Source organism: Pelodiscus sinensis, chromosome 1, assembly GCF_052426305.1.
Source record: "Pelodiscus sinensis isolate ZL-2025 chromosome 1, ASM5242630v1, whole genome shotgun sequence".
NCBI classification, from domain to species: domain Eukaryota; kingdom Metazoa; phylum Chordata; order Testudines; family Trionychidae; genus Pelodiscus; species Pelodiscus sinensis.
Window position 1 is genome coordinate 98,051,121 of NC_143052.1, and position 21,367 is coordinate 98,072,487.

General features: G+C 43.9%; 1 protein-coding gene across 3 annotated transcripts in view; it reads right to left on the minus strand.

Annotated features, from left to right (window-relative positions):
• Window positions 1-21,367, minus strand: part of ABTB3 (ankyrin repeat and BTB domain containing 3) — a 288,887-nt gene that overhangs the window by 58,047 nt on the left and 209,473 nt on the right. For all 3 annotated transcript variants that reach the window (XM_075938314.2, XM_075938306.2, XM_089781594.1), the window contains exon 4: window positions 15,220-15,372. In XM_075938314.2, coding sequence (XP_075794429.1) covers window positions 15,220-15,372 — 153 coding nt within the window. The remainder of the gene's footprint in view (window positions 1-15,219; window positions 15,373-21,367) is intronic.

Consider the following 21,367-nt stretch of genomic DNA (forward strand, 5'->3'; position numbering starts at 1 on the left):
AGAAAGACCAGGAAAGGATGCCTAAAATATTAAAAAGCTTAAAAAATATGGCTTACAAGGAATGGTTAAGAGAAACAAACATGTAGAATTATACTTTCAAAAGTGCTTTTTAGGACAATGACGTGAAATTACTTGTCTGTAGAAATACAAGTTTTTCCCTAAGTGTGACTGAAATGCCAATGCAAATGTAACTTAGCAGCCCAATTGCATGGACAATTTATGGCTCTTTTCCCCAAGTAACCTTCAAACTGCACAGGTGTTGGTTGCACTGCAGGACATCCTTTTGAAAAGCAAAGTCAGGCCATTGCAACAAACCAGCCATCTCCAAATAAACCCACAGCTGCTTATGGATAAAGGAGTTGCTAAAAGCCCAACCCACTTCTCTTTCAGCTGCCTCTTGTTCCTGCCCATCTCCATATGGGGTTGTGGAGACCTTGAGTGCAGAGTCCAGGAATGGAATAACCTCCCTGTGTGGGTCTAGCACTAGTAAGTGACAAGCTCCAATGCTTCTTTTAATTAAAAGAAAATACTTGCCATTTTTTAGGGCTACTGGCTCTCTCATGCCACCACTCATGGATGAAAATAAGGAGGGACCTCAAGTCTTAAATCTCCAGCCATGATGTAAAAGTCCCATTGCTGTTTTATACCTGCATTGTGGATTTGGAAGGAGGTGGGAATCTTTGGCTGACTGGCAGATTCCTTCTCATTTCCTTGTTGATATCTCTGTGATGGTTGCAATTCTGCAGCCCACATGCAGACTTTAGAATTTCTTCCTTGGCTGGCTGATTACCTGTCATCAGGGAAGGACTGACATCCTAATGCCTGTGAACACTCCTTGCACAACAGCTAGGGCAGACAGATTCCAAGAATCTAGTCGTTGGACGGAAACAGGCTCAGGAGGCTACCCAATGACAAAGTTAGGATTACCCTGAACCCTCCTGTCGGTGAGTACTCCTTCTGGATAAAGTGCTGCCTCCATATCTATAACATAAGTGGTGGTGATCACTAATTTTCAGTGGGGCAGCAAGCTCCAACGACATCAGACTGCTTGGAGATACACACCTAACACCAGATTTTCCACATATTGATCAATGCCCTCTTGCTCAATAGCACTGGGATGTCTTCTTATTTGTGCTCTAAAATGCACTGAATCACCATGTTCTAACAGTTGCTTTTAGCTTTTTTAGGTCAAACAACAGCCACTGTACTAGGAGCAGGTGAAACCTTACATTTTAAAACTTGCAGAGACAATATTATTCAATTTAGATTAGCAATGTGACATATTGCCCTCCAAATCCCCTTTTAACTCCTCATAGATTTCTTCTACAGTGGTCACCATCAAAATCATTACAGGGTTGCCATTCCAAGTAATTAACATGGCTGTGGCTTTATATTGCAAAAGCAACATGGTAACATTAATTACTTGCAAGTGGCCGTTGTCAATTATTGTTTTGTTTTTTGGTGATCCTGGTAATTTGTCATCCTCTGGTATATTCAAACTTTGGAAAGGTTTCAAAAGTGATCATTCTGACTATATACTGTGCCCTTATTTGCTCAGTTACTTCTTGTTCTTTGTCTATTTTTTCTTCAAATGCAGCTGTAAGCAGGATGTAAATGAGTTCTCCCCTGACAGATAGCTGGGAGGTGGAGAGACTTTAGGAGCAAACAGTATTTACACAAACACACCTTTTCTGCTTAGGTATTCAGCAGATGGAAGCTGAGTTGCTCAAAAGTGATCAACTTTAGCTGGTGTTGGGTTACAAAACATTAACCCTATGAGAAGCCTCAGAGGGGTAGCCAGGTTAGTCTGTAACTTTAAAATCAACAAGTAATCCTGTGGCACCTTACAGACTAACAAAAATATATATAGTATCGTAAGCTTTCAAGGGTAATTCCAGTTCATCTGAAGAAGTGGGTTTTACTCACAAAGGCACATAATACTATATATTTTTGTTCGTCTCTAAGGTGCCACAGGACTACTATGAGAAGCGAAACTAGACATATTTCTCTATAATTTATTATATCTATTAAGAGACACTTTATTCCAAATGCTCAATTACTTGAGGCATAATCTACACTCATTCCTATATTTACTTTCTACAACCAACTCTCTGTGTAACTTTTCATGAATGATGTCTCTGAGTATTTGGATTCTAAAATCTAAATTGTATTGTTACATTTATTCACTTAAATTTGCGTTATTGCCCATTGTACACTATATGTATTTTATGATGTTTAAACCAGATTTTGTACTTTTAGATAAAGTAAGCACCACACTCAGATGTACAGACGCTTTTCCCTTAACCTGTGCATTATATCATTTTAATATTAGCTTTAATAAAATGTTTAAATCTGCATACAGGGGTAGTGAAATGTTATTATCCATGTTATCATTATTACATGAGTAAACGGGAGCAGAACTGTGCTGAACCTGTTGTGACTGACGGGTCACCATCAACTGAAAGGAACTCGCTAAGGAAGGATCTCAAATGCCAGAGCCCTGTGAAAGTAAAGGGTGAGGGGCGGGGGGAACGACACAGTTGCCCTAGCCAGAAGATATGGACTCTTCCAGTGTGGTTTAACCTGTTTCCCCTCATTGGCCAAGAGCAATCACTGTGAGTGGCCTATGGGAGCAGAGGGGTGCACAGTAAAGGAAACTTGTAGTAGAATGCAAGAACATTAGGCAGAAGACTCTAGCCCACACACTCTGGGGGGGGTATCCTGCTCACAGCTTTAGGAGTGTGAATCTTTCTTAGGTCATGTTCTCTAAATAGTGTCATGTGACTTCTCTGCATTCATTAAAAAGTTTCTTTTCTGCACTCAGACCCTGTGCTTGCAAGTGGGGAAGTACTGCCTCTCACAGACACCCCCAGATGGTAGGTCATTTTCCTAGGTTACTGGGTGGGAGCTCGAGCCGGTTCTGTGTTGTATTGTTGAAAAGGAACCCCAAGATATTGAAGGCGGCCCTGGTTGCTGCCTGCTCCACCTGGCAAAAGGGTGACACACATTATGAAAGAATAAATGTCAAGTTTTATACTGGCAGCTAAGACATTGTTTTCATATTTACTTGGAGTGTGTGTAGAGACTGTATGGGTGTGTCTCTAAAAGAAAGATTTATTGTCAGAATAAGTTTGAGTAAATGGCTGATGCATGGGCAAGGTGCTTCTATTTTAATTGCTAGGCATGGCTTGTGTTACTCTATATTGTACAATTTGTTAAAATTACTTGGTTTGGGTTTACCATCATGGTTGGTGGCTGTCGTGGTCAACTTTGTAATACTTTGGAAATGTAAAAAATACATTGAAAACATATTCTAAGCATGTTCTCACATATATATTTTAAGCAATAACTGATTTGTAAGAAATTGAGAGTGGAACATTATAATTAGAAGGCTAAATGTTGCTGTTAGTTGAAGTGAATATTGTTGCATCGGTGTAACTGAGACCACAAATGGATATGTTTTTCCTCCATGATCATCATCATGATATCTGAGCACTTAAAATCCTACTGCCCAAACTGAGATGTAAACTCTTAGGGTATGTCTACACTACAGCACTAATTCGAACTAACTTAATTCGAATTAGTTAATTCGAACTAAGCTAATTCGAACTAGTGCATCTAGACCTAAAAACTAGTTCGAATTAGCGTTTTGCTAATTCGAACTAGCATGTCCACATTGAGTGGACCCTGAACAGAGGTTAAGGATGGCCGGAAGCAGTGCCGGCAGGGGATCAGATTAGGACTTAGAGCGTGGAGCTGCTGTCTCAGGCTAGCCGAGAGCTGCGCTTAAAGGGACCCGACCCCCACCCCGGACAGACAGTTCTCAGGGGTTCCCTGCTCGCTTGTCTAACTCGATGAGGGACAGCAAAGCAGTCCTGGATTGGAGTGCCCTGAATGCCCACACTCAGCACATAACAGCACTCGGCCATCAGCCTGGCTGCACTCACCGCAGGCTGCCATCCGGGGAGGGGGGGGTCAATCGGGGGGCTGCAGGAGAGCTGCCACCCCAGTCCTCCCCATCGGGGGCTCGTACCCCATTCCTCCCTCACCTCCTTCCACTTACCCCCCCTAACCCCTCTTCCTGATATAAAGGACACGTGTGTTCAAAAATAGAAACTCTCTTTATTGAACAAAACTCAGGGAGACTGGGAAAAGGAGGTGGGAGAAGGAAAGAGAGAGGGTGGGAGAGGGGAGGGCAACTAAAATGATCAGGGGTTTGGAACAGGTCCCATATGAAGAGACGCTAAAGAGACTGGGACTTCTCAGCTTAGAAAAGAGGAGACTGAGGGGGGATATGATAGAGGTCTATAAAAGCATGAGTGGGGTGGAGAGGGTGCATAAAGAAAAGTTCTTCATTAGTTCCCATAATAGAAGGACTAGAGGACACCAACTGAAATGAATGGGTAGCAGGCTTCAAACTAATAACAGAAAGTTGTTCTTCACAAAGCAAAGAGTCAACCTGTGGAACTCCTTGCTGCAGGTGGCTATGAAGGCTACAACTAGAACAGAGTTTAAAGAGAAGTGAGATAAAGTCATGGAGGTTGGGTCCATGGAGTGCTATTAGCCAGGGGGTAGAAATGGTGTCCCTGGCCTCTGTTTGTGGAAGGCTGGAGATGGATGGCATGAGACAAATGGCTTGGTCATTGTCTTCGGTCTATCCCCTCCAGGGTATCTAGTGCTGGCCGCTGTTGGCAGACAGGCTACTGGGCTAGATGGACCTTTGGTCTGACCCAGGACGGCCATTCTAAGCTCAGGGCTTAGGGTCGGGGGTCTCACTGGACCACCTTGATTTTCATGCACACCTGCTCCTGGGTGGCCAGGCTGGCAGCTATCCTGCCCTAGACAGCCACTTTCCTGTGCCTAGTGCGGAGGTCGTGGATGAGGTCCACGATGTCTGCACTAGACGAGGCGGGCGCCCGCCTCTTGCGGACCTGGGAGCCGCCAGCCTGGTCCTGGGAAGAGGCGGAGGGCTGGGTGGCAGCAGGTGGCTGGCTCAAGCCGTGCCAGGTGCAGGGTCTGCTGGCTGGGTGCTGGCAGGCTTGCACCTGGCACGGGCATCATAGCCAGCCCATGCCCCTTTAAGGGCTCCGGGGCCGGGAGGGGGGCAGAAGAGTTTCCCTGGTGGTGCCCAGAGTGGCCACCAGGGAAAGCTGGGGAGGGCTAGCCTCCCACTAGTTCGAATTAAGTGGCTACACAGCCCTTAATTCGAACTACTTAATTCGAACTAGGCGTTAGTCCTCGTGGAATGAGGTTTACCTAGTTCGAGTGTAGCGCCTATCAAAGTTAATTTGAACTAACGTCTGTTAGTTCGAATTAACTTTGTAGTGTAGTCATACCCTTATCTATTAAATATGTTATCTGAGCGCTTCGGCTCTTTGAGACTGCTCACCATGACCTTTGTCTAAAATGCAAAATGAAGGTAACGAGTCTGTAGAGTTGTTTGCTTGATTAGAACTTCATAAAGTTGTGGTAGATTCCACAATGATTTGCATCTTACTATTTTAATTCATTATGATTAAATGTTTAAGCTGTTTGCGGCAAAAAATTATCCTTCTTTTTCTGTTTTTGTACAGCACCTACCTCGCTGGGGTCCTGGCCCATAAATGGGTTTCACAGATGCTAATAATTATATTAATAAGTAACTTATTAATAATACTAATAATTAATTTAATTTAACTTTGTCACTGCTCCTTTTCTCAGGTTTTTCCTGAGTGAAAAATACTATACTGATAAATGTAATGAGATCACAATGTAAATGCCATCCAAAAACAATTGTGTTTTCACTAACAAGGATGGTGAAATTACTTCAGTCAGCCATTGCAGAAAGCCTGAGTTTAATTATTGCCAAAGGTGGAGAAGTGATCTAATTTTTTAAATTTGAAAAATAGAATCTTTTAAATAATTTTAATTAGGATCCATATTACACACTGAAATAAATACATTCTGGATATATGTCAATATAGATGTCATTCTCGTCAAGGAGATGAGGATAAATGAGTTACAGATACTGACACATCTATTAACGATGTGCTAAAATTACCAAGTTTGTATTCAGATTGAAATTTCAAAATACTCTTAATATTCTAGCCTCTTTATAAAGGCTAGTTGCAATTTGTAAAATTTGGATAAAACTTCTAATTTTGAATAATCCCAAAGCTTATGGGGAAGATTTTGTTTCACGCTCATCTCAAATAAGAAGAATTAACTCAATCCTTTCATAATCAATATGTAATACAATATGTTGTCTGTATTGTAACAACTATTTCATTACAGAACTCAAGCACATGGAATATTACATCAAGTAAAATCAAAGTGGGTTCCGTCCCTGACACTGAAAAGGCCTAGATTTAAATAATTCTTTATTATTATTGGCCTCAGATATCAAATAGGCAAAATAGGGTGATATTCACATCAGGAAATCTGCACACTGCCTTTTAAGTATTCAAATTCCCTTCATCTTCTTGCATCATCTGCACCAAGGCACTGCTGGATTTTTTTCAAGGAGTTTGTTTGCAGCCACATACTGGGTTGGCATTTTTGTGCCTAATTACTGCAGCAGCCACCGCTGGTGTTAAAGGATTAGTCAAAATTTGTGGGAAGAACAAGGACACTCAAGGAGAGAGACATATACGCCAATTGCCCTTATTTAAGAGAGACTGTTCCTAATTAGAAAGAAAAATATCTTATTTTTCCACTCTGTCCCTCCAAAGAGCTCCCTCATCCAATATATATTAAGAGAGCTAAACCAAAAGCAATATTTTCCTCCTCCACAGCCCCTATTTATTCCAGTCAATTCAAATTCTTATGCTGCACCTTCACCATGGGATCTGAATGGATTCCAGAATTAAAAAATTAAATAAGGAGACTAATGACTATCAAATGCAGTTGCTCTTGATTTGCCTCCGGGGCAAATTCTGTGTGCATGCGCACGTGTGGTGTAGAGTAAATTAACATGCTACACTATGTTAGGGTATGTCTACACTACAGCGCTAATTCGAACTAACTTAGTTCAAATTAGTTAATTCAAACTAAGCTAATTTGAACTAGTGCATCTAGACCTAAAAACTAGTTCGAATTAGCGTTTTGCTAATTCGAACTAGCATGTCCACATTGAGTGGACCCTGAACAGAGGTTAAGGATGGCCGGAAGCAGTGCCGGCAGGCCATCAGATTAGGACTTAGAGCGTGGAGCTGCTGTCTCAAGCTAGCCGAGGGCTGTGCTTAAAGGGACCCGACCCCCACCCCGGACAGACAGTTCTCAGGGGTGCCCCGCTTGCAAAACAGTCCTGGCTTGGAGTGCCCGGAGTACCCACACTGGGCACATCACAGCACTCGGCCATCAGACCAGCTGCACTTGCCGCAGGCTGCCATCTGGGGAGAGGGGGCAATCGGGGGGCTGCAGGAGAAGTTCCACCCCCAGAAGCCCGCAGAGCCAGCCCAGTCCTCCCCATCGGGGGCTCGTACTCCATTCCTCCCTCACATCCTTCCACTTACCCCCTTCCTAGCCCCCCTTCCTGATGTACAAAATAAAGGACACGTGTGTTCAAAAATAGAATCTCTCTTTATTGAACAAAACTGGGGGAGACTGGGAAAAGGAGGTGGGAGAGGGGAAGAGAGAGGGTGGGAGAGGGGAGGACAACTACAATGATGAGGGGTTTGGAACAGGTCCCATATGAAGAGAGGCTAAAGAGACTGGGACTTTTCAGCTTAGAAAAGAGGAGATGGAGGGGGGATATGATAGAGGTCTATAAAAGCACGAGTGGGGTGGAGAGGGTGCATAAAGAAAAGTTCTCCATTAGTTCCCATAATAGAAGGACTAGAGGACACCAAAGGAAAGGAATGGGTGGCAGGCTTCAAACTAGTAACAGAAAGTTGTTCTTCACAAAGCAAAGAGTCAACCTGTGGAACTCCTTGCTGCAGGAGGCTGTGAAGGCTGGAACTAGAACAGAGTTTAAAGAGAAATGAGATCAATTCATGGAGGTTGGGTCCATGGAGTTGTATTAGCCAGGGGGTAGGAGTGGTGTCCCTGCCCGAAGTTTGTGGAAGGCTGGAGAGGGATGGCATGAGACAAATGGCTTGGTCACTGTCTTCGGTCCATCCCCTCCAGGGTCCCTAGGGTTGGCCGCTGTCAGCAGACAGGCTACTGGGCTACATGGACCTTTGGTCTGACCCAGTACGGCCATTCTAAGCTCAGGGTCGGGGGTCTCAGTGGACCACCTTGATTTTCATGCAAACCCTGCTCCTGGGTGGCCAGGCTGGCAGCTCTCCTGCCCTAGACGGCCACTTTCCTGTGCCTAGTGCGGAGGTCGTGGACGAGGTCCACGATGTCTGCACTGGACCAGGCGGGTGCCTGCCTCTTGTGGTCCCGGGCACGCTCCCGGGAGTCGCCAGCCTGGTCCCGGGAAGAGGGGGAGGCCTGGGGGGCATCGGGTGGCTGGCTCGAGCCGTGCCAGGTGCAGGGTCTGCTGGCTGGGTGCTGGCAGGCTTGCACCTGGCACGGGCATCGTAGCCAGCCCGTGCCCCTTTAAGGGCTCCGGGGCCGGGAGGGGGGGCAGAAGAGTTTCCCTGGTGTTGGCCAGAGTGGCCAGCAGGGCAAGCTGGGGAGGGCTAGCCTCCCACTAGTTCGAATTAAGGGGCTACACACCCCTTAATTCGAACTAGTAAGTTCGAACTAGGCTTAGTCCTCGTAGAATGAGGTTTACCTAGTTTGAACTAAGTGCTCCGCTAGTTCGAATTAAGTTCGAACTAGCGGAGCGCTAGTGTAGCGCCTATCAAAGTTAATTCGAACTAACGTCCGTTAGTTCGAATTAACTTTGTAGTGTAGACATACCCTTAGAGACAGAAGGCAGGGGAGGTAATATATTTTACTGGACTAACTTCAGTTGGTGAGAGAGCTAAACTACACTATCTGTTGTTTTTAAGGTAAGCAAGATCAGAGTGGCACCCCTTGTGTTTAGACTGGCACATGGGTTTATGCAGTGTTTATTTCCCACTAGAGAGAGTCACGTGGTGTGGGACTAGGCCCAAAGAAGGCTGCTTCTGTCCCAATGAGCTTGGGCCCTCAGGTAGACAAACCTATAATTCCTGAGGAACAGAGCCATCAGCAACAGCGATGGTTGCAGAGGGCAAGACAGTGTCTTAAGTATTCTGAGCCTAGTCCTTTGAACATAAGGACTGAGATGTTTAAATTGAACTCCCTATTGTGGGTGGGACAGAGAAATCAGTAGAGCACATAGGTGAGGTGTTCTTGGTAATCTGGTATTGATGAGGTTTGTGGCTGCCTTCTGCACCCATTGCAGTCTTCTCAGAGTTGATGTTTTGACCCGCAAATTGAATGCATTGCTGATAGGAAGTGAAACACCACTTTCATAGCCAGTTCATCATCCGTAAAGTTGGGGCCCACTCTCCCAGCAAGCATAGATTGTAGAAGATATCTTATGTGGCTTTTGCGCTAAATGAGCATAGTGTCAGCAAAAAAATCCAGTCAAACTCCCAAACTGCTGACTGTTTCGATGATCTGTAGGTATGCATACTCAGCTGGCAGGGGCTGCACTGTGGTGGCCAACTCTCTGAATCATTTCCCCCTGCTCACAGGTATAATTTCCACGAGGATTCAGCTTGTGCCAACTCTTCCTCTTGTGTATGCTGTTCTCAGCCAGGTGTTGGGATGACTGAGTCATCCTGGTGTTATCATCCACAGCTAAAGTAGATTAAAACAGGAGGGAGAGCTCTCACTACACCAACCCAGAAAAAGCAACCACTATTGGGAATTACTACTCCCCCAACCCAGGTTGAGGGGAGACAGTTGAGCTGCCTATCTCTCCATATGGCTTTAACCCTTAGACCTTGTCTATGATATGAGATAAGGTCAAATTTATTAAGATCCATTTTTAGTACCCAATTTTGTAAAATCGAAGGTGCATGTCCCCACTGCACAAGAGTTTGATGCTACCATTGACTTTGTCAGAGAAGCACTGTGGGTAAGCTATCCCACAGTTCCTGCTGACCCTTTGCATTCTGGGTTAGACTCCCAGTGTCCGGTGGTTCTGGGTACATGTCGTCAGCGTTCCATAATTCACTCATCTCCTTCATCTCCCTATGCTTGAAAGCAATGGCAAACACTGTTTCCATGCCCTTTTCCCCTGGTTATCCGTGCAGATGCCAAAGCAGGGTAAGCTTCGACCCTGTTCAGCAGCAAAGTACTACGGCAATCATAGCAATCATCTTGCGCCTTATGCTGCAGTATGTTCAGAGCCTAGCCAGGGCCCGCTGGAATGAGGAAGAATCTTCTGTGAAGCACTGGAGATGAGAAATTGGCAGATGCTGGCAGCATGCAATCCCCTTGACACAGTGGAAAGTTGGTTCAGAGGCCAGGAGACAATTACAGACTAGCAGGACTGCATAATGATGTGACTATGGGACAATCAGCAGTAGCTGCAAAACTTTTGCATGCATAAAACCACTTTCATCAAAGTTTGCAAATTGCTTTCCTGTGCTCTGAAGTGCAGAAATACCAGAATGAAACCTACTCTGACAGTTAAGAAGAGAGTGGCAATAGCCCTGTGGAAACTAGCAACACCAGACAGCTACTGGTCAGTTGGGAACCAATTTGGAGTAGGTAAATCTACAGTAGTTGCTGCTGTGATCCAAGTGGCCAAGGCAATCAATACCCTTCTGCTATGAAGGACAGTGACTCTAGAAAACGTGCAGGACATCATCACCCCTAATATCATTCTCTCATAGACACTAACCTCCCCTCCCACTCACCCCCCCCATTCTAAAATCCTGATTTGTCACTTTTATGTGTGTTCACTTTTTTTGATTGTATCCCTTGTGGTATATATGGTCATGCCAATTTCTGCCACAATTTGATCTGAAGAAGTGTGTCTGGCCCACGAAAGCTTATCACCTAATAAACCATCTTGTTAGTCTTTTGGACTAACCCCCAATCCAGACTGAGGGCTGAGAGCCAAGCCGCAGCTGAGGCAGTTGTTGCTAATGAGGGCCCAGCTGTGGGCTATATACAGAAGGGCTCCTGGAGGGAAAGGGGAGCTTCCTGCTGCTGTGGATAGACAGCAGGAGGGACCTGGCTGCCAGGGAAGCAGAGCAGTGCTAGGGAAGGAAAGCAGGGCTGGGAAGCTCTGGCTAAGCAAGCTCCCAGGCTGCAGGGCCTGAAGCAAGGCCTGAGGCTACTGGGGCTGTGAGGGGCAGCCATGGTAGGCAAAGGCAGCATGTCCACACCCCTTTGCCAGTGATGAGTGGCCATTTCAGACTGCAGTTTGAGGCAGGGGCTAGATGAAGACTGGCAGTGGGTCACTGAGGCAGGGTGGGTACAAGGGAATGGAGTTTTCCCTGGGAGGAGAGCTGGGTGCCCCTTGGGAGGACCTTGGGGTGCAAAGCTGGATAAACACCCCCCCCCAGAAGGGGGCTCAGAGACACTGGAGTGGACACTGCTGGAGGGCAGTGTCCTGAAGAGGATGCCGTGGTCCAAGAATGACACAGGTCTGGACCAGAGGGGGAAGCGAGAACACAGGGAGACACCAGCTAGAGGGAGGTGTCTAGTGAGTCGACGAGCTAATTCCAGGGCTACCGGCTGGAGGCGCCAGGGTGGTGAGTCTGCTCCGTGACAAAGGGTATAGACTTTGATATAATCAGAATATCGAATCTTCAGACCATGGTATCATATTAATGATACGACTGCCTTCACACACATGCTTTAGCAAATGATAAAACTGACCCTTTCAGGTCTTGGGAAGCTGCAGATGATCCTTGATGCAAATATGACACTTGTCATCATTGCCTGAAGCAGCACGGGCTGAATAAACGGGTATATCACATTATCCTTTAGGTCCTCAGGCTGTTCACTACTCTCTGACCCAGATGATCTGCCCAGATCTTTTCCCAGAAGGGGAGAGTAGGTCAGCAGAACTGTCCCCTCCATATGTCCTGACTGCTTTCCTAGCCACGTTTCCCACTGCTCTTGTTGGGGCAGGAGAAATAATGGTTTTGAACCCAGTATAAAAGACTAGGAATATGATTTGTTGAATGGCTACTAGACAGGTCAGGCGCTGTGGATGGAAAATGGATTTGCAGGTAGGGGGCATCTAAATCTGTTGAGGAGCATGTTGCTGTCGATATTGGATTTGGATTGGTGAAGGAGAGCATTACACTGGGGGATGGGATAATACTGACCAACAATTCTCATTGATTGAAACAGACCCTAATTTTCTCCCTATGTCCCACAGAGCAGCAGAGTTTTCCCCAATCATTAAGATCAGATTTATCTGTTAGATACCAGGCAGGCAGCCATCTTATTCACTCCTTGACAGATTTCACTGCCTTCTTGTTGGATCCCCAGCTCTGGGCAGAAGAACACAACAGACAAAGAATGGAAGCTAGACGGGAGATAGTGGGAGGAAGAAGAAAAGGAAATTTTGGGCTGAAGGAGAGAAAAATGGCTGAGATGATATGCAAAGAATCTGCAAAACCAACGGGGAGTCCTATGGCACTAAAGAATATCAGATTTATTTAGTCAAAATAAATCTGCTAGTCTTTAAGATGCCACTCCTCATTGTTTTTGCAGATATAGATTAATACGGCCACCCCTTTGAATCTGGTAGGCGATTTCCTTGCTGGAGATTCAGTTAGGAAACTGAACAGTTGATTAAAAAAAAAAAAAATCTGAACCGAACCTGAACTCCAGGGCTTTTGAGATTCTCCCAACTTTCTTTTCTAGAATATGTATTGCACTGCAGAAGCCAATTTTGTCTTATGGTTTTGTAACACTAGTCCATGAATCAACATAGAGGAATGATGCAATGTCACAATGGTAGACCCAGGACAGAGAATGTAGCATGTGGAGAGTTATTTAGTTTCAGTTCCCTTTTTTTTTTTGTTTTTGTTTCAGGGGGTTGTTTTTTGCCTTTTGGACCCGTAAAAGAAAAGATCCTTAAGAAAAAACTGATAACATTTTCAGGCTTCGGGCTCCCAAAAGTTAGGATATTTCTATCGAAGTAATCTAAAAGGTATCAGACTACATACAAAAGCCTCCAGCTGTCTGCAGTGCCTCATCTTATTTGAAGAATCGCCCCTTAAAATATTTCAAAGCCTTGGCAACTATAGAATTGATGCTTGATGAGGACTGGGGAGATGCAAAGCTATTGCCGTTCAAAGGGGAGAAATGAGGGATAAGTACTTGAACTGGGTGGAAATGAGAAGTGCTGAAGGTCTGTACGGAGCACAAATAAAACATTACAAGTAGCAAGATTTCAAATTAACGTCTCGATGTTCTTCTTGGAGATCTTCCCAATAAGCAGCAGCCTTTCCTTTGATCTCCATATTATAGACATACTGTGCCCAATTCTCAGTTACACCAAGCAAACTTTACACCACTTTGGCAGTGTAAAGGGGGCTTTAAATGTTGCTTTCATATTCACTCGAGTAAGCTGGCAGGGCAGTATAATATGACCTGCGTTTTGGGAAATGGGAATGGAATAAAGCCCAATTTCAAGTAAAATAGACAACAGCAAATCTAAGGTAGCTCTTTTTTTCAAGAACGAACTTTTAATTTCTACCCTAATTAATTCTAGATGGTACTTTTCCGCTCTCATTCCAGACTGTAAGCCTACTGAAAAGTGGTTATATTATTTTTCTTTACAAACTGAATTCTGAATGGCTGCTTTGATTCAGCACCTATTTGTTCTCCATAATCAACCAGTTATCTGGGACAACCACAATTCACTCTTACCTAACCTGATTTTGAAACTTTAACTTCAGTTTAAATGGCATAAAGGATAAAAACCATCAGTATTTTTCTATACACATGCTAACTTAAAAAAAAAAAGTGGTCTATTTTTAATCACACGAAAATATGATTTTTGTTCTTTCACATTTTTTTTTTAATTTTCCAAGAGTCTTGAAGAAATAATATTGACTTATCTATAGTGGCATCAACCAGTTCAATCACGAAAGTTTTTTTAGTGGTACCTTTTTAAAATTAAGAACTTGATTGTCAAAGATGCAAAGTATCTGCAGACCACATAGACCTCAGCTAAACTAGTAAAATACTCAGTACTACTGACAATCAGGCCCAGGATATTTACCTTCACATGAAACAGTGACAGTCAATATTTAAATACAAACCTCAAAATTTAGCTTTTAAATTCAACATTTTTATTTCATAAAAGATACAGCTGCTGCCACCCAAGAAAGCAGTATTCCAATCTCAGAATATAATGGTATAATATTATGTGAAAGAGTATTGGAAAACCAGAGTCAGCAAAGTACATCTTCTATGAAGCAGGTTGTCTTACCTAATCCCGAATATAATTTCCATGCCTCTGTGTTGCAGGAAAGCATATATTATATATACACACACCACCTGAAAATGAGTATGAGTGACAGAGTTTGGAGAAATACGAGCTTGGGTTTGAATTCACTAGTCTCTAAGGTAGTGTCTGATAACTGGCAGCTACTGTGTGCTGAAGCTATTAAACGACTTTGATGAATAATTCCGCTTTTGACGGATTCATCAGATCTTTTCATATAAACCTCTAAAACAAATATAACCCAGAATCATGTGTGCACTAGGATGTTGTTCTATACATGCATATATGAGTAACACAAGGCAGCTCATAGAGAACATACACAGAAAACATGTAGTTTAGAGCCTCATTAAAGACCATTATAAGGTCACATTTCACATATTTAAAAATAAAATTATTCAGTTTTGCAACATCATCGAATGAAACTGATTTCATGATCAGAAATGCGATTTTACTACAAAAAATTGGTTTTTAATCTGTAAATGTGCTGTATAAACCATTACTGCAGAAAACAAGACAATATAGAATATTAAACAGCCCTGTGTATTACATCTCAGTATTTTGTAACAGGGACAGAGTGAAGCAGACTTAATTAGTTCAGCCTCTCATTATAAAGCAGAACCTAATGGTAAAAGACAAATCAAGATTTTATGAGCAGATTCAGAGCTTGATCCAGTTGTTAGGTATGCAGACACACATTGCCATGCAGCCAGTGAAACTGGCTCGCACAGGCATGTGAACGAATACAGTAGCTGATTTTACAAGACACACAGCAATGAGAATGAGCATTCTGCACCTCTGAGGACATAACAAAGCCCTGACTCTGCCAGTTAAATCACTGTCACTAGGAAAGAGCGACAGGTTTTTCAAATAATTATTTCTTTGCATGGACTTACTTCAACTGTCGAGGTTCACAGTCAACTCCAGGCAGTAAAAGCCTTGCTGCTTGCCGTACATCATCACTGTCCACAGAGAAACTGCGACGGTGCCCGGCATGAGCCACAGCAACTCTTATCCATTGCATCAGGGGTGGCAGCACTATGAATGGCCTGGAAGGAGCAAAACAGGAGAGCTAGTACCATAAAGCTTTTAACATCAAGATTAGAGAGAGTGATCAAAGTAGCTCAGCACACTGCAGGCAGGTCTAACCCAGGCAGCTGACTTGCACTATTTCCAGCACAGGGAGAGGGGTGTTTTTTGCCCGTGAAACACAAACCATAGCTCATGAACTGCTTATCTTTGTGGCCCAACAAGTGGTTGCTTTAAGATCCACACATCTGCCAGGGAATCCACATGCTTCAAACTGGGTCTCAGGACAAGCAAGCAGAGCCTCACTCAAAGGAACACATCCCATTCTGGCTGATACCTGCATGTCAATCAGAACTTTCATCCCACCTTGGGGGGGATGGGGAGCAGAGGGAGGAAGAGAACCCTTGCACCTAACTGGGTAGTCAAGGGAAAGGGAGAGATGGTAGAAGTTGTGAGAAGAAGTTTCCAAATGCCACATTGTCTCAGACTGATGCAATGTCAGAATCACAAGATTATTACTTTGTGGCTCTGCAGCTCAGTGATCAAATGGCTCATAAATTGTTGAAGGCTGAGTATCACTGACCCCACTGTATTTCTGAGGTATCTGAGGGTTGCTTCACAGACCCTATTTTAAAAAGTTTACTACTGTTCAAATTAAAACTAATATAAATACAGGGCATGAAAATTGGGGAAATTATGTGCTACCATGTCCTGCTTTTCCCCCTAAATATTATGCTCAAAAGTCAGTTGTCATTGGGCTCATTACCCTTCTATAGCAGTACAGCAGAATGAAAATGCGTTATTCAATTTCTTACTACCACTATTAAAGTTACAAGCACATTACAGAATAAATTTGGTCTAGCACCAATGAGGATGTGGTTTTTTTTTTAACTATTGTAAAACTACTAGGAGATTTACCCAGCGTTGCTCGGGTCTTTAATTTGATTTTTATTTTTATTCAAGTAAATCATTGCTGTGGGGTGGGAATGAGGGGTTCAGCAAGCTGCCTTGGGGAGAGAGAACAACCCCAGCCCTCTTTCACCACAGCAGCTTGGGGCCAGATGAGAAGTGTCTCTTCATGGCTGCTGCAGGTCCAGTGGACACAGCCGGGGGAGGGCTATATATCCCCCAGCTAGGGGACAGACTGATAAAGACACACACACACCCTTACATATATCATAGATAGTAGTCCCTTTTTCCACCCCTGCTGCCCCAATGGAGTTATAGCTGTCCCAGTCCCCATCTCTGGCCCCTTGCTGCCCCCCTGTGGTCATTTTACAGCATAACTGTCCCCACTAGCAGATCCCTCCCTTTTCATTTTATGAAAAACAGTTGTATTCCAGGGAAATCCCATGGTCCTGGCACAACCAAACCCATACCTTGCTTTAAGGTGTGATAAGAGGAGGCTGCATACAAAATTTGGTGGTCCTAACTCCTACCATTTAGGAAGAGTTCTTGAACAGGTGGACAGACAGACAAACTCTCTCAAATACATGGTACAATATATTGACTTAACTATTCCTAGTATGCACACTGCCTTGTTAACACTACCCACCACCCTCAGCCATATCTGAATATGGTTTGAGCATTAGTATAGACAGGGCCAAAAGATGTGCAACTCCCATTCCCAGAAAGTCCATTCAGCACACTGTTCTACCAGGAGTAGATGCTGCTTTTGTACCTAAGCCTTTTGAGGAAGACTTTGGAAGTTTAATAACAAGAAAGGTAAGGTTTATTCTCCTCCCTCTTTCACAGAGCTTACATTCTTCTACTCTGTCTCTTTCTCCCTCTTCCTGGCGGTGTCCTGGGAATTATCATTCCTAGACTCAAAGCTACAGAAAACACACAACAACAAACTTACAAACTGAGGTAGCTATCTGCATCTAGCTATATTCAACACACCCTTCCCATTGAGAATCACCTTTAAACAGTCATTTCCAACTGTTACTCGAGTCTGGTAACAAAGTTTTTCAATCTTTTAGGCCTGTAGTTCTCAAACTTAATTGCACTGCAATCAAGAGGGGGGGAGGGGAGATCAAAGTCTAATTCCCCCAGCGCTGCCAGGGCCACTGGGAGATGGGGGCGGAGGTGACCTGAGCCTCATTGCCCTGAGTAAAGGGGAAGGGGCAAAGTCAAAATCCAGGGGCTTTAGTCCCAGTAAGGGCCTGTAACCTGAGCCCTGCCACCCAAGGCTGAAATCCTCTGGCGTCAGGTGGTGGAGTTTGGGTCTTTGGCTTCAGGCCCAGCCTTAGGCCCTAGCAAGTCTAACACCAGACCTGGCGGGTCCATTAAAACAGGGTTGTGGCCCACTTTGGGGTCCCAACCCACAGTTTGAGAACTGCTGGTTTAGGCAGTCTCCCTTGTCTCCTACTTCTCTCAATACCTGGAGAGGCAGGAATGAGATTAGGCGATGGTGCTATTCTTACTGCTATAGATTGTCAATCATCGCTATCAGCATCATCACCATCTCAGAGAGGCAAAAAGTCATGAGAGAAGGCAAGGCACTTCTGGACCTACCGACTTAGCTAGTCAATGGATGGCCTTACAAGACAATGACACCAGCAACCATAGAGATGTGAACTGTCCCTTGTCAAGGAATGGATTTTGGAAGCTGACTGTCTTTTTGTGCCTACACTTCTGAGAGAACAATTGAGTCACCTTGCATATGAAGGACAACTCTAACCAAATCACTATTGTGACAAGACTCCCGGTGGCCAGGGACACAGAAGCAGATTGAGGAACTAATCAAGAACTATATGATTTCCTTTCTTCTTTCACTCTCCCCCTTTCATTTGATGTTCTTTTTCCTTGCTTACCCTTCACTCTGTATTCCCTTTTCACAGAGCATTAAAAAAGCTCATTTGACTGAGTTCAGTGTCTACTGGGAAAATATTTTAAATTTTACATACACAATCTTACTCAGGAAGTACCCATCTTGGGACACCTGATTTAATAGGACGTTTAGCCCTTGGAACATTTTCTTCCCCATTCATAGCTTTTTAACTAACATGATTCCCTTTATTCTTCTGTTGAAAACTTTTCTTTGTACCAGTCTGTCATTAACATTCTTAAAGGGAGAGGTTTTCAAAAGTGCCTAACAGACTTAGGAGTCCAAGTACCAGTGACTTTCAAGAAGGCATATGCTCCTAAATCCTTCAGACCCTTTTGAAAATCTCCTCCTAAATTATTGAGTCATTTGCTGACTTGACATAGAATCATTTTCAGTTAAAAAAGTATCAGCCTCTAGTCTGAAGCGTGACTAATTGTTTTGGGGGCTTTTACATTCTCAAGACCTTGCCACTGAATCCTGGAGTAGCTGACGAGAAAGGAATGCATCCTTCCAGGCTCCCAGGAGAAGATTGTTCCACGAACCACTTAATTTGTAATGACAGTAGTGATGGTGGTCAGAGCTGGGAGAGAGCCTGTGTGACTACAACTGCTGGCTGCTTTAAAGAAAAGCTGCTGGGAATATTGTAAAAAACATCTGGCTGTAGTGCAAACAGTTCTGATTAGCATGTGTGCTTGTGGCTGAGCAGAGAAAGGGGCTGAGGTTTGGCCTTTATACCTCCCAATCCAGGATGGGTACGTCTACACAGCAGTGTTATTTGGGAATAACGTCAGGATATGCTACAAGCAGTTATTTCAACAATGTCAAAATCATGTCGAGCGGGAGCACATTTTACTCTGACTCTTGGAACCCTCATTTTACGAGGAGTAAGGGAAGTTGGAGGAAGAGTGCTCTAAATCGGACTTCCTGCTGCGTAGACAGTGCCAAAAGCCAAAATAAGCTATTTTGACTTAAGCTACGCAATTGACGTAGCTCAAGTTGTGTAGCTTATTTTGGCTTTCGCCCTGCTGTGTAGATATGCCCCAAGTTAACAAACAATAGATAGCTGAGGGAGCAAACAGAGCAAGGAGCTGGCCTAAAGAAGCTCAGAGATAATTCACCTGATGTAAAGAAAGTTGAAAAGCACCAGAGACCTTGACATCTTGATTAAACCTAGTCAAAGCAGCCCAAGCAATAAAGTGGTAAATAAAGTTACCAAACAATAAGTTGAAATCAGGGTGGGTTAGTCCCATATCGCCTGTGAAGCCAGCAAGCCAATAGCTATATAGTCCACATAAAGAACTCCCAGTTTATTGCATCATAAACTAGTCACTCAGGATTCAAGCACTAGCTGAACTAGATTAGAACCACTGCACACCTGGTTACAGAACTCTGCAACTTTGTCCTCACCCACAACTACTTCAAATTTGGAGACAATTTGTATCTTCGAGTCAGCGGCACAGCCATGGGCACCTGCATGGCCCCACAATATGCCAACATCTTTATGGCTGACCTTGAACAACATTTCCTCAGCCCTTACCTGCTAGCACCCTTATTCTACTTACCTTACATTGATGACATCTTCATCATATGGACCCACGGGACAGAGACCCTTGAAGAATTTTTCAGAGATTTCAACAACTTCCACCCCACCATCAACCTCAGCCTGGATCAGTCCACACAAGAGATCCACTTCTTTGACATTACAGTACAATTACATGATGGACACATTTCCACCACCTTATACCAGAAACCTACTGACCACTACACTTACCTTCATGCCTCTAGCTTCCATCCAAGGCACATTTCTCAATCTATTGTTTACAGCCAAGCCCTAAGATACAACTGGATTTGCTCGAATCCCACTGACAGAGACAAACACCTGCAGTATCTATATAGAGCATTCTTAAAACTGAAATATCCACCCAGAGAAATGAAAAAACAGATCAACAGAGCCAGAAGAGTACCCTGATATGAACTACTTCAAGACAGGCCAAGAAGAGAAAACAGAATTCCACTCATCACCTATAGCCCACAACTTAAACCCCTCCAACGCATTATCAACAATCTACAACCTATCCTGGAAAATGACCCCTCAAAGGTCTTGGGGGAAAGGCCAGTCCTCACCTACAGACAACCTTCCTAATCTCAAACAAATTCTTTCCAGTAACCATGCAGCACACCTCCATTATAATCATCCAGGAACCCACCCCTGCAATCAGCCCCAGTGCAAACTCTGTCCACACATCTACACAAGTGATTTCATCACTGGACCCAACCACATCAACCACTACATCGGGGGCTCATTTAACGGCACATCCACTAATGTGATCTGTGCCATCAAATGCCAGCAATGCCCCTCTGCCATGTGTATTGGCCAAACTGGACAATCTCTACAGGAAAGAATGAATGGACACAAATCAGATATCTGAACATGCAACACACACAAACCTGTTGGAGAAATGTTAACCTGCCTAGGCATTCATTAATGGGATCTCAGAGTCACCGTGTTGTTTCAGGCCAATTCCACAAGCCAAATACACAGGGAAGGGTTGGAACTTAACTTCAATTACAAGTTTGATTCCTATCACAGAGGTATGAATAAAGACATTGGCTGACTAGCACACTACTTTCTACATCCTAATGACTTAACCAACTAAACAATGGGTACTTAGAGAAGGTGCAAACTGTTCTTATCGGCTACTTGTAACTTGAACACTCTAATTCGCTTCCCCCCCCCTTCCTTTTTGCCTCCTTCCCTTATTTATTCTTGGAATGGACAGAAATGGGGCATACTGTTATCAATGGCAGAGAACTGCAAGAAAGATGTCCCAAAGGCTACGTATCAAAGGCTACTTGGAAAACTCATGTTGAGTGCTGCAAAAGCTGCCTTTTCTGAAACACTACTAATCTCTCATGCAGTAACAGCAAGGCAAAGGGAGACCAGGAACTTTCTGTAAGCACTGGAGAAGATGGAGCATAAGTAGAACTGAAACTAATCAAGCACTTGGGAACAACTGAAGGAAATGAGAACCAAGAGTAAAGGAATAGTTATCACCTTGTCAATGGGAACTAGACTGCTGCCTTTGAAAATGAATATACTCGGGGCAGATTGTTTAAAGAAAGCTGGAAGATGCTGAAGTTTACTCAGGTCAGTAGTACCTAGGGTTGCCAGGTGTCTGGTTTTG